This window comes from Chaetodon auriga, chromosome 9 (genome assembly GCF_051107435.1).
Source record: "Chaetodon auriga isolate fChaAug3 chromosome 9, fChaAug3.hap1, whole genome shotgun sequence".
Taxonomy (NCBI): Eukaryota; Metazoa; Chordata; class Actinopteri; order Chaetodontiformes; family Chaetodontidae; genus Chaetodon; species Chaetodon auriga.
In genome coordinates this window covers 7,786,897-7,805,754 of record NC_135082.1, presented here as the reverse complement: position 1 = coordinate 7,805,754, position 18,858 = coordinate 7,786,897, and the positions used below count along the sequence as shown (strand labels likewise).

General features: G+C 41.8%; 1 protein-coding gene across 1 annotated transcript; it reads left to right on the top strand.

The window, feature by feature from the left end:
- Positions 1 to 877: 877 nt before the first annotated feature.
- Positions 878 to 14,936, top strand: ids (iduronate 2-sulfatase). The gene is made up of 13 exons (XM_076739561.1): positions 878 to 1,112; positions 1,890 to 2,026; positions 2,130 to 2,307; positions 2,608 to 2,696; positions 5,683 to 5,883; positions 9,098 to 9,268; positions 9,367 to 9,493; positions 10,077 to 10,247; positions 10,625 to 10,731; positions 11,976 to 12,092; positions 12,445 to 12,555; positions 12,718 to 12,840; positions 12,925 to 14,936. The coding sequence occupies exons 1-13, from the start codon at positions 1,037 to 1,039 to the stop codon at positions 13,003 to 13,005; spliced, it is 1,689 nt and encodes a 562-aa protein (XP_076595676.1). The 5' UTR covers positions 878 to 1,036; the 3' UTR covers positions 13,006 to 14,936.
- Positions 14,937 to 18,858: the final 3,922 nt, after the last annotated feature.

Here is an 18,858-nt window from a genome sequence, read left to right as displayed (position 1 = left end):
AGGCTCATCGATGCACTCGCATCCTGTAGTGTAATAAACCGTCTGAAGACTAATGAAGGATTTTGGCGATGGTGAAATCATTTTTTTTAAATGTATATTAGAATAAATATTGCAATACACTTATATATAGACATCTCTGGTAATTACGAGTACCATACCTCTTTCAACTGTGACTCTGAGAGTTCATTGATATTTACTCTGTATTTAGATCTTCAAGATATTGTTACTTTAATAAACTTTCCTTGTCCAGTAATTCGGGAGATACAAACTAGGATTTATCTTGTTGCAGTTGCCGAAGTCAATTTGGTGCAGAGTGAGACCTCGTTTTATCTACCGCCTCTCGGCTAAAGCGGTGTGTCAAGTTAGACTAAATAAACCACACGGCCTCCGTCAAAAGCTTTGTTTTTTCTAAGCCATATAATATTTACTGTAACTCATATTTATTTGTGCCCTATGTACTTTCACTAGCAAACAGGGACCGAGATAATTTCAAATATCGTATGTTATTGTTCTGATGTATTGTTCAAATTAAGTTAAATGTAAGCTACAAACCAAATTAACAACAATGGCAGAGCAAAAGTGCGTACAGACATACATAGACGCAGATTCCTTTCCCTTTTCCTTTTTCTCGTTGTTTCCTTTCAACTTTATGGTTATATTGTACTGTAATGTCAGAGTCCATACAACGCTTTGAGAATATCGTTTATGCAAACGGCTCTATGAATTTGAATATTAATCAAAAATCACTGGTTTAGTGGCGGTAATAGAGTGAGTCTCGTGGTCACTTCTGTGCCCGTGTTAAAATGATTGACACATCATTTAACTAATATGATTAGCGTTTCGGGGCGGGGCGATTGTTAAGTAGACCAATGAAAAGATTCCTCTCGGGCGACGCGATAATCAGGAAGTTATTTAAAGACGACGACGACACGTTCGTTTGTTTTGACTGTGGGGAAACAACTAAAAGGGCAGAGGGGATGCGAGATTAAATCTCATTAAAGTAGAGAATAACATTCGTCTTCCTCTACAAACCAAAATGTGCGTCGGGGTCCGAATATGGCTTCTCCTCCTGGTTCTTCACACACTAGGTCTCGCTGCTGTGGCAAGAACAGGTTGAGTTTGTTTTTTTGTTTTTATTAACTTGGCAAATACTAAATAGATATTCAACAAAACGTGTGAAAATGTATTATATGTGAAGTCTACACAGGCATTATGATAAATAGACTAGTTGTTGTTTTATCGTTTTGACTTATTTGACTTATTTGACGGGTTTGATTTGGGACTTTAGTTTGTCTAAGCCGGATATCTCAGTAACTAGCTGACACGAGCGGCTAATGAATGCTTATCATTATGTTGGTTTAGTGACTGTAGCTGCTGTGATCTGACGTTAATTCAATTTACTCACTGAATGGTGCTTTGTAAGATTTACTTGGAGGCTTATTGTGTTAAGTTTCGTACACACTGCACTTGTTAGTGTAGTTACGTGATCAACTGCAGTTCGTGTTTGTTTTAGTTTAGTAGAATAATTTATTCAAGAGGTGGAGCAGGTCGTCCACTAATCAGGAGGTCGGGGGTTCGATCCCCGGCTCCTACAATCTGCATATCGAAGTGACCCAGATACTGAACCCCTTGTCAGTTCCCGATGTCTGTGCCACTGGTGTGTTTGTGTGTGTGTGAATGGCTGAGTGTGTACATGTGTGGTGAAGTGCTTTCGGATAGATGATAGACTAGAAAAGCTCATATAAATGCAGTCTATTTAGCATCACCTGCTATTGAGCTTTCCTTCCAGCAATCTGGAAACTATACCTGAACTCAGTACTTCTTAGGTTCATTTATGAGCTGTCAAGCAGTGAAAAACATGAAGTAACTGTGGTTGTGTTTGCTTTCAGAGACGAAAAATGTCCTTTTCATAATGGTGGATGATTTGCGGACATCACTGGGCTGCTATGGGGACTCTGTGGTAAAATCCCCAAACATTGACCAACTGGCATCCAAAAGTCAAGTTTTTCTCAATGCATATGCACAGGTCCGTCGGTGTTTGCTGTCTGAAATTGTCAAAACGGTTCAGTCTATATAGATGTGAGACAAGTTGCATCATAGACATTTTAAGGTGTATTTTCCTCTCCCAGCAAGCTGTGTGTGCTCCCAGTCGTACGTCCATGCTAACCAGTCGCAGACCAGACACGACCAGGCTCTATGACTTCAAGTCCTACTGGAGAGTCCACTCTGGAAACTACACAACCATGCCCCAGTACTTCAAATCTAGAGGGTACTTCACCATGTCTGTGGGCAAGATCTTTCATCCAGGTAAGATTGATATAATACATCTTTAATAAAAATCTAAGTTGAGAGATAAAACACATTTTTCAACATGCTAACACAGCAGCACATTTAGGAAGGAATACAGAGATGGTTCCTGAATGGTTACCTCTGAAACTGCTGTGAGAACCACACATTTACTGCTAGTTCATGATGAGCCTGAGCTGTGTTTTTGAGAAGAGCCCGATCTGTGTGAATCTGTCGTTTACATAGAAAAAGTCTTGACATTTGTGTGTCCATCCAACCATGTGGTAGAATCAATGGTTGTGTTGTATTTTCTTTCTTTAGGTGTTCCCTCTAACTTCACTGATGACTACCCCTACAGCTGGTCCATCCCTGCCTACCACCCAGCTTCGCTTAGATATGAGAAAGAAAAGGTATGAATAGGACAGAGTGTCTCTTACACATTTGCAATGTAAAGTTATGTGTCACGTAAGAAAGCTAATGTTGCTTTGGGTGATACCACGGCACTCCTCACCCCCACAGCAGGGCTGGGCTTGGTAAACACATGAACTCCTCCCGCATACAGTTTTGTTTATTCATTATTTTCAGCCATTGTTATCATTTCTTTAAACATACAACATGGATATCTGAATAAATACTGCTAGCGTAACTGGCAGGCATTTGAGAATCAGCAAATTTGAAAACCAAATGCAGAATAATTATTTTCTGTTTATCAGGGCTCAACTTTTAAATTTTGTTACTTGTTTGTAAGAAGCCAAATGGCCTAGTTCCTCTTAACATCTCCCAAATATTTACTAAATACAATCCAGCTGAGCTTCTTAATGGATCTGAAAATGAATGAATAGTTATTCTTTTTAATGGTCATAATAAAAGCAGCCCTAGCACTATCATCAGGCTTAAGCCATTATTTTCCTGTGGAGAACGTAATGATGCTGAACCTCTCTGCAGTGCTTCTCTGGGTGTTATACACGTTACACTTGAGTGCCACAAATGATGCCAGTATTACTCCTGTTCACTGCAGACCTTTAGGAGCAAAGATGGCCAGTTAGATTACGCCTTAAGCACAGAGTTGCTTCATCAAGCACTTTACAAGCGTTCCTAAATTCTCCAAAGTCTACAATAAAATTGATGAATCCCATATTTACCTTTCAGTTTTTTGCACTTTTATTTTAACACAGTGTCTGGTCATTTTTACAGTAGATATAGATTAGTCCTTTGGACATATGAAGGAGAAAATCAGGGCCCCTTTCACTCAGCAGGAGAATTTGCAGATCTTCTCACACAAATTCTCCTGCAGGGCTCTATCAGGATCAGTTCGTCCTGATCAACAGGTGTAATGGCAGCTGCAGCACCATCATTTGAATAAGTGGTGGCTGCAGCTTAGTCAGACGAGCCAGTGCCAGCTGAAGCTCCATCAGTGGAGCCAGAGGCAGCTAAAGCTGTCATCACTGCTAACACTGGCAATTTTCCTGGTTTCCATGGTGGAGATGAGGCTGTCATATTCTATACAGGTTGTAAAGCCCTCGAGCAAAGTTTGTAAAATTGAGCTATATAAACAAAATTTGATTTGACTTGACAATTGGTAAAACAAGCTGTGTCTGAATTGTCTTAATTGGAAGTAGCAGCAGCAGCAGCAGCACGTGGGTTTATATGACTGGGAGTAGCAGTGTCTCTGACTTCTTCATGTAAGTCAGTGGCTGTTGAATGTCCATCATTATACAGTTAGTAACTGCTGATGTCTCCATTAATTCCAGTAAAAGCGACACCAGTAGAGCTATAACAGTGTCTGACTCCAAGTCTTCTGAATCTAATGTGACTACAAAAAGACCTGAGGAGTGGAGATGGGACAGTCACCATCTCCATCAGCAACTGTCTTCATCGCTGGAGATGTCTGTATCTGAGTGTCCATCACTGAAACTCGCAGTGGGTGGTTCTCTCCTGAAGCCAGTCCAGGCTGGAACTTGAACAAAATGAGTAAAAGTGGTTAAGTAGTCATAATGGGGCCGAATACTGTAACTACCCACTCTATCTCAATGGAACTATCAGCGTCTGTCTTCACTGAAACTGAAAATGTATGAGCCTGCATCAGAGAAGTCAGTGGAGGATGACTCTATGTCATCTTCATCACTGGGCCTCCCAGGTGGCTCTGTCCCTGAGCAAGTCCTGAGAGCTGTTTAGAGGATCATGATAGTTTCCTGTACGGTCTCTGCCTTCACAGCTACAACAGGCTGTGCTTGAGACTGTCACTTGAGTCAGCTGGCTCTGTCGGGTTCAGAGTCGCTGAGAGAATCATCAGATTTATCCAAATCACCCAGAGGGGAGACGACCATGATCTCATAGGCAGTATCTGCATAAGAGCTACTGTGTCCTCTTCCAGGTGATCCACTGTAATGAAATTGTGTTTTAGAGCTTTCCCGGGTGTGATTGTCCTCACATTTTCACAAGAGGAAAAGTAGCATCCTGTCTTTATATTTAACATCATCATCTTCCTCAGCATTGCTGATTCAGCCAAATTTCTGTCTGACAACATTATTGGAAAGGATTCCTACAGAGAAGGACCTTTTTGTTAAAGGCTAAACTCCTTTTTGGTAAACCAGAAACAGCTGCTATATTGCATTCCTGAAAGCCACCAGAGTCCATTGAGTAAAACTGTGATTTTACCTCACAGACTTCTTTCAGACTCAACAGAAATAAAATAAAACTCAACAAAACCACCTTGGTTAGTCTTTCCACTCTGCCAGAATAAATACAATGTGAACTTGCAGATTCCCCTGGTTCCCGGTCTAGGTGGACCCCTCTTCCCTGGTGAGATACTGCCAGGTGTTCTTTTGGCTTTCACAAAGTGGTCTCCTGGCTGACTGAGCAGACGGCAAACAGCTGTCATCGTGTGGTATATACATTTTCCAGAGAGGTGTGCCGTGACACATTGCAGGCCCCACATATCAGTGGCTTCAGATATGGGGAGGCTCAAGGTCACGTCTGGAGCATGAGCTTGCATGGTCACTCCACATGGTCTGTCTCAGCATTCAAGGATTGCAAACTGATCAAGAGTGAACTTTATAATTCCAACAGGGATCCAGAGAGACTAGTGGAAATGTTCGTCAGTTACTCTTTAAGTGCAGTGATGTTCATCCACTTTGCTTCAGGTGGTTTTGTTTCTGTGTGTCAGTGAATGTACCATGCAGTGAAGCTTAACTTTGAAATGATTCCTGCTCCTGTAATCTTATTGACACACATCTGAGCAGTCTCCAAATCATCCTGTAGTTTTCATGTCTGAATGGAAACAGCTGTGAAAACTCAGTGTGAACCCTCGAGTGCCTTCAGTTTACCACACAGAAAGCCTGAAATGTGTACCCCAGCATGAACCGGGCATACATGTGACTTTTGATATCATTTCAGATGTGTAAAGGAGAGGATGGTAAGCTCCATGCCAACTTACTGTGTGCAGTGAACGTGACAGAGCAGCCAGGGGGAACCCTCCCTGACCTGGAGAGCACAGACGAGGCAGTGAGGTTACTGAAGAGTCGAGCCAACAGCGACGTTCCTTTCTTCTTGGCTGTGGGCTTTCACAAACCACACATACCCTTCAGGATCCCACAGGTACACGACTCAGTATCAACACTGTCGACCCTCTGTACACTGCTTGAGATGTAATGTACATAATGGGTAGTTAACAGTTAAATTGATGCAGTTATATTGTGAAATCCAGTATTGATATTAGCTGCAGGTGACTGTCTCAGGCTTCAGTCAGAGTTAATGCTGGTAGGTTTCATAGTGACTGCTTGATCCACCAAATGGCCTCAAACGTTAGAACCAAGGACATGACTCGATTATGGTTTAGGTGTACTGAGAAGTGCAACATTTAACTGTTTAAAGCAATTTTATAGTGTTTGGTGTGTATGAATATGATAGTGAAGGATATATTGTTGTGTAGCTGGGTTTCCATCCAAATGTATCGCAAATTGTTACCGAATTTGGAGAACATCTGCAAAAGAAAATGCTTGTTTCCATCCACTACCTTATGTGACTGGAATCTGCTCAGGATTAACAGCTGATGGGTCCCATTCCCCAGTCGGGTGCAATTATGCCATTGCAGAACAAGAGGGCGCAACAAGATGACATGAGTTATTCTCTTCGTCTGCTTCCGTTTAAGTTTGCCGCATTTTTGCTTTTATCAAAACACAAACTTTTTGGTAAACTGAAGAGTGAACAAAGCAAAGTATGTCTCACATTTTGGATTCTTCTTAGGAACAGCTGTTTGCCTTGATGACAGTTTAGCACATTATTGGCATTTTCTCAACCAGCTTCATGAGGTCGTCCCCTGCAATGGTTTTTAATGAACAGGTGTGCCTTGTCAACACTTAATTAGTGGAATTTCTCACCTTCTTAATGCGCTTGACACCATCAGCTGTTGTGCCAAGATACTGTTGGTGTACAGTCAATAGTCCTATTTGACTTCTGTAGTAATCCAGATTATGCAAAGAACTGCTCAACTACAGTCCATCATTGAAAGTCTGCCATCCAGGAAATTTCAATAACTTTGTATCTTCAAGTGCAGTCAAACAAAAACCATCAAACTCCATGATGAAGCTGGCTCTCATGAGGACTGCACCAGGAAAGAAAGACCAAGAGTTTCTTCTGCTGCAGAGGAGAAGTTCATTACAGTGAGCAGCCCCAGAAATAGCCTGTTAACAGCCCCTCAGATTAGAGCCCTCATAAATGCTTCAGAGTTCAAGTAGCAGACACATCTCAACATGAACTGTTGGGAGGAGTCTGTGTGAATCAGGCCTTCACGGCCAAAGAAAGCACCACTGAGGGAGACCAGCAAGAGGAGAAATGCTGTGGCCAAGAAACACAAGGAGGAGACATTAGACCGATGAGTCCAAATGTGAGGTTTTCGACCGTGTATTTGTGAGACGCAGAGAAGGTGAACGGATGGCATCTGCATGAGTGGATCCCAGTGTGAAGCATGGAGGAGGAGGTGTGATGGTGTGTGGGGGCGATGGATTACCTCATGAAGCTGGCTGAGAGAATGTGTACAAAGCTGTCATCAAAGCAATGGGTGGCTACTTTGAAAAATCTAAAATATTAAGCATGTTTTGCTTTGTGCTTCCTTTTATCACATAATTAAATGTGTTTTATTTCATATTATTAATATACAATGTAGAGAATAATTGGAAAAAAAAAACTCTGAATGAGAGTGTATAAAACAAAACCTACTGGAACATTTTTACAAAGGATTGCTTTAACATTTATCTCAAATGTATTTAGCTGGACATTACGAACCTGTCACTGTTCAGTGGACAAATTACGTGATTCAGTCTCTAAATGACGTAAACCTGGTTTTTGGCATTCCTGTGCTAAACGTTCTTGTTACTTATTGGCTCATATGTCTACCATCTGCAGACACCATAGCTCTCATTGGCTGTGCTTAACTGGATGCAGCTATTCTTCAGCTGGAATTTCTGTAATGCTCATTCATGAAGACAGACATTCACTCACCGGGATGCATTATACATTCCCTTAGTCTGTAGCCCTTAAATGAATAGCTACTTACCGGCACAAATGAAGCTGAGTATGTGGAATGGAGAAGTGAAAGTCAGTGTTGCTGTGGACAGAACTGGGATTTTCAGGCCGAGGACTGAGCAAATAACGCCAGAGAATGAGAATGAGTGATGGTGTTGACATGGAGGAAAGAGGATGTGGGGAGCAGAACGTAAGAGGAACGTGTGGAGAAGAAGTGCCATAAAGTGCCATTGTTTGTTCCGTTCATCATCCAGGCGTGACTCAAAGCTCCAGCAGAATTCAGAAGCCTCTGAGCCTGCAGATAACGATAGCACCAATGTTTTAAAAATACAATGTTTTTATGTGGAGAAAGGCCAGAGTTAGGAGCCGTGAAGGAGCTCGTTTTGATGTGGGCCCGTGTGTGTAAAAACCAGGGAACAGGATGAAAAAGGAACCTCTGAAAGCTAGAATTGGGAAAAAGTGTATGTGAAGTGAATTCAATGAGGGCTGATCTAGACATATGAGAGACGCAATTCGGCATGAAGGAGGAAGAGAGCATGATGAAGTGGAAGCTGAATGAGAGCGGAGACGGACTGAACAGAGACAAATGTCAGCGTGCCGACGAGGTTTCCCACAAAGTGGAAGTAGAGAGATGAAAAGAGGGAAAAGGTCAAGGCAACTCTCTGTCGTCATGTGATGCTTATGCTCCATGTGATTTACCCCGGATCGCCTGGACACTTACAGCCGTCTCTGCCAGATTAAAAACTCCAAGCACAGAATGCAGCCTCTGGAAGGATGAAAGTCAATGAAGCTGAAGACGTCTGACAACATTCGCAATACTCAAGACTCAGAGGAGCCAAAGTCCTTTTAAAAAGTCTTTAACTTGCATGTTTTTGTTTGTACGGAACGATTTCTGTTGTATCTTGTTGTTGGGAGGTAATAACCATTTAACATCTTAGTAATGATTTCTTTGCAGTTAGAGTAATACTTGAGTAACAGGCTGGGGTCATATTGTGATGACAGAGGGTGATATGGGGTCAGGGTGGCACTGTTTTAATGCTAACTACATTTCAGAAACTGTCATCTGTAAGTACCAGAAAATAGTGGAATAAAAAACATCTCTGAGAAAAGGCGGAAAGCTGTTCTAGAGTTGAGCAACAGCAGCAAAATCTCCTCATATTGACAACATATTGAACATACAATGTAATATTACTCATTTAATATGATGTTATTATCATATAATTCAATAATATATAATTCAATATAAATGATATATAATTCAGATAATTTTGAAACTTGTGCATTACAGGAGTACCTGGAGCTATATCCCATAGACCAAATGACTCTGGCCCCTGACCCCAATGTCCCTAAACTCCTTCCACCTGTTGCCTACACCCCCTGGATGGACGTGAGGAGGAGGGAAGACATCCACAAACTCAACATTAGCTTCCCCTATGGACCAATTCCTAAAGATTTCCAGGTATGAACTGGCTGCTCTCAACACTTTTAAACCGTTTCTAATGTGGTTCCTGTGTGGCCTCTCCTGAAACACACACTGATCTGCATCATGTCTTCCAGCTGCGTATCCGTCAGCATTATTACGCTGCTGTGTCTTACATGGACAGTCTGGTTGGGCGGCTGCTCAGTACTCTCGATAAGCTCGGGCTTGCTGAGAGCACAATGGTGGTGTTCGCCTCAGATCACGGTCAGTACACACATGCCCGGGTTGAACTGGGAATGACTTATTATACTGGGGCTTGATTTCGAGTTAAGCACTGACATGATTGTTTCCTTTCAAATGTTTAGTAAAATGAATAACTCTGATGTCAGTTGCACATCATTTGTGCACATTATTTAGGAGGAGGAAGTGTTTTTTGTAAGTAAACGATGCAGATTTGTGGCAGTTTTGCTGCTCTTTCACCACCAGATGGCAGTGTTGTAACAGAATATTGGACTTTTACCTCCCTCCATAGTTTTGCTGCACTTTTTGCATTGCTTCCTCCTTTTTGAAAAAAAAAAAAGAAAAACTTTGTGACTTGGAAACTCAATTTCTTTTAATGTCTCCTTCAGTGGAGGATGCTGAGTGAATCCTTTCCATCACTGTTTGATATGTACCCAGTAAAGCTCAATCAAATAACATCATTTTCAAATATAAGATAACTGGGAAAACATTTGCGTATCTGAAATATTTGTACGATACAGATTTGCGGTTTTGATTCTGTTAATTTCTCTAACTTGCCTCAGTCTTTTTAACGACCGTCTTTCATTTCCTCTCTCTCCTGTTGCAGGTTGGTCATTAGGAGAACATGGTGAATGGGCTAAATATTCTACTTTTGATGTGGTAACACGCGTCCCTCTTATCTTCTACGTTCCTGGCGTCACCACACACCGTGATTGGTTGGGAGAGTTCACCTTTCCCTTTATTGATGTCCTGACCAAAGCGGAGGTCAGCTTTAAGAGTAAGGGCCTTTCACTGGTAACAAGTTACTGTTGATTAACATGAAACATGTGTTATTTTTGTAGCACTTGAACGCACCATGCGTGTAAGCCACAAAAGGGAGCTCGAGTTTGATTTAGAATCTTTTGTCCTAATTGCTCGTGTAAATCTTGTTGAAACATGTATTATTATGCCAACTTGACTGTCATAAGGTCTTTGATATACATGGAGGGCTCCCAAAATTATTAAGACAGGGAAACACTTTGATATTTTGCCTCGGACAGTTTTTACTTCAAGTGCAAATGGTGCAACGATGATGAAATTTAACAGCGGGGCGTCTGATTTGCTGTCAGCGGCTGTGTAAGACTTCTCTAATTGGCTGACCCCTCTCTCTTCCAGATGACAAAGTGATAAGAAACGTGGTGGAGCTGGTGGATGTTTTTCCTACCGTCTCTTACCTGGCTGGCCTCAGAGCACCTGAACCTTGTCCTGATGTTTCTTTCCAGGTGTGATTGGATGAAAACTGAATCTTTATTGAATCTTGTAGTTTTCACTGCCTTCAGCTATGTTTATACTTAAGACTTGATTTGGTGGAAAAGGTTGCTGGTGGCAAGGCTCTAGAGAAGGTGAGGTCATTTGGTCTGTTGATCTGAAATATCTCATCTACTACTGGATGGATTGCTATAACATTTAGTACAGATGTTCATGGTGCCCAGAGGATGAATCCTAATGGCTTCACTGTCTTTTCATGTAACACCATCATCAGGTTTCTGACCAGATACCTGTAAAGCTAATGACATTCCCATCAGCCTCAGCTGTGTTTTGTGCTAATTAGTAAATATTAGCCTGCTAACATGCTAAATTAAAATGGTGAACATGGTTAAAATTATACTTAAGCATGTTAGCATTTTTATTGTGAGCCTGCTGAGCGTTAAGCTCAAAGCAATGCTGGGCACACTGACGTGCAGGCAGTCATATCATATAGTTCAGACTGTGGTTACATGTATGAGCACTGGAGTGGGAAACGTCAGCCCTTAGACTTACATTACCTGCTTATAGGTGTCAGCAATCGCTGGCAACATGGTTGCAAAGTTACCATGACTGTAAACATGACTGTTAATATGTAAACCAATCGATTCTGCTCATTCAAAAAGTAGCTTCAGACCTCTTATTTGATTTCCCTTGCTAACATATTGTTGCAAATATGTGACACAACAAGCAGCTAACTTAGGTTTTGGGTAGATATTTATGTGGTGCACTGCTGGTAATGTTCTCGGAATAATGCATGACTCTGCTAACATTAGCACATCAACAAGCTAACATGGCTGTAGTCTCTTGTATTGTATGTGCAGTCTCTCGTTCTTGTTTTCAGTCATTGTAGATAATGACAGTGAAGCACACACAACAGTTGGGTTCAAAATGTAATTCACAGTGTGTTACATGGACTCTGAGCTCGCTGAACTTCTCTCATCAACTTCCTTTGGTCTTTAATTTCAACCGTGTTCTCGTGCCATTTCCTGTATTTCACATCATATTCTCATTTTCTACAAATTGCACCACAAGAGCAGAACTGAGACCTTTCGTGGACCTTGGAACAGTTAGTGCAAATGACGTTCTTCTGACATTACCAAACAAAATGAATCAAGAAGTAAACACTCCATAAACGGACCCGAACATGCTGATCTGAATGTGATCTAAGTGACTGTGACATTTATTTCCTTTACTCTTTGGTCTGCTCGCCTGCTTTCAGGAAGAGTTGTGTACAGAAGGAGACAACCTGGCCTACACCTTCCGACACAGAGAAAGAGGGGAGGATGAGGAGGCTGTGTCTTTTAGCCAGTACCCTCGACCTGCTGATACCCCACAGGTACCGTAGACTGTGTTTAGAAATGGATTTTGTTGCATTTAAAGAGGCAAAGCGAGCTGAAGCTCATGATGAACGGCCGTTCCCACGGCTGTCGTCACACTGTCGCTCTTTGACCTCTCTGCATTGTGCCTCCACTGGAGCTGCTAGTTACAAGCACAAGATCTTTGAATGAATTTATCCCGATGAGTGCTGCACCTGCTGTAGATGATTGTCCGTGCTGAACAGTTTGGCAGCCTGACATTAGCGCAACGGCTCATCTGGCAGGATGAGTTTGCAGCTGTGGATTTGACAGCACATCAGAAAGGTTTGTACAGTTTTAAGACGCCTTTATGGTTCGCTGTTCTTCTTTTAGGAGAACTCCGACCTCCCTGACCTTAAAGACATCAAGGTCATGGGGTACTCTCTCCGCTCCTGGGACTACAGATACACTCTCTGGCTGGGATTCAACCCTGAAACATTTCAGGTTGGTGTGCCACATAAATATTCTCCTCTGTGTGAATCTATGAGGTTCAGGCTGTGTTGTGTGTGTGTGTGTGTGTGTGTGTGTGTGTGTGTGAGATCCATCTTTGGCGCAATATCTGTAACAGATTATATTTGTCTGTCATCCATCTGTCTCTCCATCCAGGTGAATGTGTCTGACATCCATGCTGGGGAGTTGTACATGTTAGCAGGCGACCCCGGGCAGGACCAGAACATCTACAGTGACTCTGACCACAGTGTGATGAGAAAGATGGCCAGCCTGCCATATGTGAGTCTGACTTCATTTTAGAAGTATAGCCATTGTTCACTCATTGATTCATTCACTTGTTTACTTCTTGTGGTTGCTGTCCAGACTGTGAGTCTGCAGAAGAGAATGAGGCTGCAGCTCCTCTACCTCACAGCAGGGATGAAGACAAGTAGAACGAAGGCGTGATGACGAAAATAAAGCACAACAGATGGACGGAAGGAGACAAGTACAAAGGGAAGATGGATGGGTGAAAAACTTCACGTAGAAAGGGAGGAATGCCTTGAATATTTCTTTTAATATGAACCATACTTGATTCACTGTTATGTGGTATCGCTGTTAATCTTTCAGGCTCAGTTGTTCAGGCTAATGTTCCTTGTTAAGAACTCATTGGCAGGCAGATCTAGTTTCAACATAAGTGAGTAAGAAGGCCTTTGTGCTGTTTCAACATAAGACAGACACTAAAATTATACAAAGAGAAACATCCGTGTCTGCACAGAAACTTCTCATTGGTTTGTCTTCCTGCTGCTAAACACGACTTCCAGTGTCTTCATTGTCTGACCTCTTCACACCTACCATTGATGTCCATGTAAACCTGATCGTTCAGTTGTGAGAAGAATGCGTCATTCTCGTTTTACATCACTCCAATTTTAGCAGCCAGTTGACAGATTTCTGATTATTTACAGCAGATAAAAGGAAGAGTCTGACATTTTGGGAAGTAATTTTATTGGCTTTCTTTTGGAGAGTTAGATGTGATCAATACTGCTCTTTGGCTTGGACAGTGAATTTTAAAGGTGGCCTTATTAGCAATTAGCTTAGCATTGCATAAAGTCTGGAAGCAGCAGAGCCTGGCCCTTTAAAGCTAACATATTAACACAAGATAAAACTTATTAATCAGTAAAATTTAGGGGTTCTGGTCAACATTAACTTTTTATTTAAGAGCCACGCTAGCTGTTTCCACCTGCTTCCAGTCTTTATGCTAAACTAAGCTAATTGCTAGCTGGCTCATACTTAGCATACAGCATGAGGGTGCTGTAAAGTCTCTGCAAATTTGCACTGCGCTCACATCTGAGCAGCTGACCCATCAACCCCTTTTTTGTTTTTTTTGACAACTTTATTAGGAAGCTGAACTGAGTGTGTGATTGACACATCTGATTGGCTATGACAGCACTGCCTTCCTCCACGAAAATGATTACATCACCCTTTACAAGCCGCTACCTGCTCAGAAATCTTTTCATCTGAAGGAATATTGAGGAAACTTGAAGAATTAGCCCTTTTGATTAATGGCGACACCGGTTTCTCTTTTTGGAACAAGTGCTCTTGAGTGTACTATTGATCATCCAGTCTGCTTCAGGTGGCGTCTCTGTGCTTTGAAGTACAACAGCTAAAAGGGACTTGCACGGGTTTGTACTGTAGTGTTAAACAATATGACATTTCTATTTGCACTTGATGTCACTTGCAGCTATTTGCCTCCCTCCTTGTAAACAGTCAGTTCAGATCAATTTGTGGACCCAAAATGAAATGAGTAAAAGCCACCCATAATTCAATGCAAATGAAACAGAGTGTAGCCACGTTTTACTGCTGTTCCAGTGCATGAACATTTTGTGCTGTGGCAATTTAGAAGAAAGCAATTACAGCTTGAATTTCAGGTCCAACAGTGCAGCCAGTACAGCCTATGATAAAAGTTGACAGAGCAAATCTCCTCGTGTTAATGGGATGCAGATGAGTCATGTAATCAGTGTGGTTCCATCATGTGTCAGGATGTTGACAAATTCTCAAGATAGAATTGAATCGCTTCTTTTTTTTTGTGTATTTCTTCTCTTGTTGACCTCATTGCGTTTGTGACGTTTGCTCATGTGTCCTGTAACAGACTTAAAATCTTAAACAATGGACAGAACCAGTAATAGAAAGTGTCCATACAGATACTGACAATGCAAAGATCAGCTTATCATTGAGTTTGGTTGCGTTAGAGCAGACTCAAGAAGACTACGCTTCTGAAGGGAAAATAAAAAATAAATGCTGCAGAAATAATTCAAATCTCAAGCTTGGCAAGGACACGCTGTTAATATATTTATGTCTGTTTCGATTGGTTTATAAAAAAAATAAAGTCTTTCTGCAGCAAAAGTTGACTTTGTGCTTTTTAGTAACTTCTAATCACAACCTCCAGTGTGTTTGTGTCTGTATTCCTGTGTGTCCTGCAGAAACACTGTACACTTTGCTGCCTGTCCACACACACACACACACACACACACACACACCCACACCCCACACCACTCTGTTGTAACTCATTTTATGCTCACCCACAGCAGGCGTGTAAAGCTGCAGAGGAGTGAGGGAGCTCCTCGGGGACCTCTCCAGTCTATTCTGTGTTTTCTCTCCTTCCTCCTCCTTCCTCCCTCTGTCGTTTGTCTCCTCTGGAGCAGAGAATATGCCTGCTTTTTGGCGATGGAAGAATTTGGACTGAACTGAACATTTCCTAATTTGTGCATGATTCCACAGTCAGTCAATCTGTCCGGGCAACACAAATGGTTAAAAGCCTTGTAATTGCATTTTGAAATATCGTATGAATTGAGTCTCATGCCTTTTGAGTTTTTTACCATTTTCAATTTCTGGGCAATCGTGCAGAACCATGTGTTGAACTCGGCATGAAGTGAAGTCTTATGCTACAAATGAAAAGTCAAAAAATTCCCAAAGACCAGGGAGGCACTTGACATCTCTCCCCTGCCAATTTCACCTCTTCCAATCATTTCGTGCCTTCTTTTCCTTCCATTCACCCCCCTCCTCTCGTCCTTTCAACACATCTGCATTCATATTTTCTACATTTTTTTTGTGATCCCTTTGTAACTTTATCTGTATGATGGATTGTTGTGGGATAAATACATGCTGGACATTAAGAGTTAAACCTATACTTACAGATTTTTTGGCCACTTGGGGGCAGCAGAAAGACGCTGTCAACACAACACCTTTTAAAGGTACCGCATGGTGTTCTTGACCACTAGTAGCGCTGTGGAGCAAATTTTTATGTTTGGTCCCTGTTTTGTTTTCGCAGTATACATTCCTGTCCTCAGTTTTATGCTGTTATGCTCTGGCTGTGGTTCAGGAAGTGGAGCAGGTCGTCTACTCATCAGAGGCTTCTTGGTTCGATCCCCACCCTCCTCCTGTCTACATAGTGATGTGTCCTTGGGTCCCCAGCCACTGGAGCTGCACAAGATAGTGTATCCCGAATTACCGGTCCCAAGCCCAGATAAATGAGGGGCATCCAGCGTAAAAAGCTTATGCCATATCAAATAATGCAGATTTTCATGCTGGATTGAGCGGGGCCCAGTCTGCCAGAGAGCAGACGATCCACTGTGGCGACCCCCGATGGGGAGCAGCCAAAAGAAGAAGAGGAGCTTCACGCTCTTCTGCTAATATCCAGAGGTGGAGAAGTATTCAGATCCGTTACTTTAAGTAAAGTACTGTGAAAATACTACCAAAAAGTAGTGGAGAGTGGAAAGTCCTGCGTTCAAAACCTTACTAAAAAGTAAAAGCATTCAAGAATTACTTAAGTATCAAAAGTGAAAGTACTGCAATTGTTGCTACTGTACTGTAATTATCTACTATTACTATTACTGTAATTATCTTACTATTGTATATTTTTGGATTAATATTATCAGTCCATCAATGTTTATGTTGCATTTTACTGCTGTGGATGTTTAAAGTTGTACTGAGTTTTGCTGCTTTATATACTGTCGGGTAGTTGCATCTCCAGCTATACATCACGCTCCATAATATCATTATTTGTTTGTGGCCTTGCTGTCCAGTGAGAGCCACATATCTTTGTATCTTCAGCTTTTCAAGAGCTCAGAAAAACAGCCTGTTTTCAGCTTTGTGAAGATGCATTTTGCAGCTAATCCAAGAGTTCCTTTAGCTCAAGAGGTAGGGGAATTTTCTCAACCCATGGTGGAACACTTCACTTCAGTTTATCAGAAATATTTAAAATCACCAAATCTGGAGAGACGTGGTTTTCATCACACTGGAAGGGGATGAAAAATCTGTAAATGAAAAGTTACTGAAGCTGTCAGACAAATGTAGTGGAGTTTAAGTATAAGGCAGCATAAAATGGAAATACTCAAGTAAAAATACAGGTACCTCAAATATGTAGAAATAGAGTACTTGAGTAAATGCACTTACTTACATTCCACCGCTGCGGATGCTCAGTCAGTGGAGTTAATGGGCAAAGACACACAGCAGTGAGCCAGCAAAGGCAGGGAGCACTTTTAACTCAGTTTTTGCCTCCACCATCTCCAGGGGTAGCGATGTGACTCCTCAGCTGCTAAATGCTCCATTACAGCCTGTTCACCTGCGGACTGCTCACTCTGTGTGTGCTGTGTGCTGCTGAGCAGGTGGCGTGCGTGGCTTTATCAGAGGCTTCATGATGGTGTTTTGAAGCAGACGACTGAGTCAGTGCAGCTGTAACTGCTCTCCTCTGGCTGTTTTCATGTCAGCCCATATTTCTGCCTCAGTGGTTTTATCAGATCAATATTTATCATCACGAGCAGTGATCTCTGACCACGATCAAATTGATCTAATGGCAATTACATTACTGTTTACCTCCTGTTTTTTTTCCCCTCTGTTCTTCATCTGCTACCCTTTCTTTTTCTCACTCTGTTCTACCTGCTTCTTCTTTCCAATCCACTCTGTCTTTGTCTCACTCTCATCGTCTATCATTATGTTTCATACACTCGTAATCGCATTACTGCTATGGGCTCATATTCTGGCAGGTCACACTGCCTTTCTGTTAACGTTGGCGATATACACAATTACATTAGAGAGAGGGAGAGGATGTGTATGTGAGTAGAAACTGCTTAGCTCAGCTGCATCATGACTAGGCTTGGTCTCAAGGATGTGTGTGTGTGTGTGTGTTTATTGTGTGTGAATGAATCCAGGAATAGTAAACAAACTGTTGTGTACTCGCCTCCCAAGGACTTGAGGAAGTGGTTTTGGAGTATTTTCTCAGAGGAGCAGCTTTTCAACAGAAATGCTCTTCAACGGCCAAATTAATTTTGTAGACTCGGCTGTCTCCTTCTTTTGAAGCTACTAAGCTGCTTACAGTATTTTATCTGGCCAGTTTTACATTGTAGAGACGGAGGAAAGTTTTAGTATGCCACAGCTGATAGCTTCATACAAAATGTGACCGTTTTTCTCACTATAATGGACTGTGAAACAATCACGGCCTGCATTTGAATGTGAATACAATTGGAGCATTACTCGACATTGTGACCTGTTTCGCAACATCGTGGCTGACACAGAAAAACCAAGAGTTCATTAGTCCACATGATGAAGTTAAAAACATACATTTTAACAGGATTTTAGTTTTAGGCTACATTTCAGCTTTAAAAGCTGATCTGAATCAGTGATCTTAGCTTTTATAGGTGCACTGTTGCATTGTGAGAGATACAAATGTTTGATTTTGCTGGATGTAATTGGTGGATGCAAAAGACCTGTGCTGTGACAACAATAATTGTCAGTATAGCAGGACCCTGACACTTAAAAACCTAAATGGAATGTGGCCACAATTAATGTAATTAGATACCCCTCTGATTGACAAGTCAGTATGTAAACTGTGAGAAAGGTTCCACCACAGCAGCTGTGTTTAACACTATCTGTTAATTGAATATGCTCCTGCAGTTTCTTTCTAAACCATGTGTCATGTTGTTGAGTGTGCGTCTCTTTTACACAAAGCTTAGAGTGACTAACCTGCCAATGCCAATGCAAACTGGAAGAGGATCCCGAAAAAATGCAAAAACTTTGAATGGTGACTGCTAAAAGCTCTTGATGGAAATATCTGGCTCTTAGCTGCTAAATGGTCCACCATACTGGTGCAATGGCAGCGGTCATGTTACCATGAGTGTATAACTTGCATAACCATGGTGAGAAGTCTTATGTTGCATGATCTTGTGAATCCTGCTGCCTCACGAGGTGAACAGTCCAGTTGAGAGAATGCAATGCAGTGCTATATAAGCTGCCCTACATGCTAAAAAAGGGTTTTGAACTGCTCTG

Bases quoted from the DNA above. Each gene is read 5' to 3' on its own strand.
- ids (XM_076739561.1), top strand. From the start codon at position 1,037: ATGTGCGTCGGGGTCCGAATATGGCTTCTCCTCCTGGTTCTTCACACA. The intron at 1,113-1,889 runs GTTGAGTTTGTT...GTTTGCTTTCAG, and splicing joins CGCTGCTGTGGCAAGAACAG to AGACGAAAAATGTCCTTTTC. The intron at 5,884-9,097 runs GTACACGACTCA...TGTGCATTACAG, and splicing joins TACCCTTCAGGATCCCACAG to GAGTACCTGGAGCTATATCC.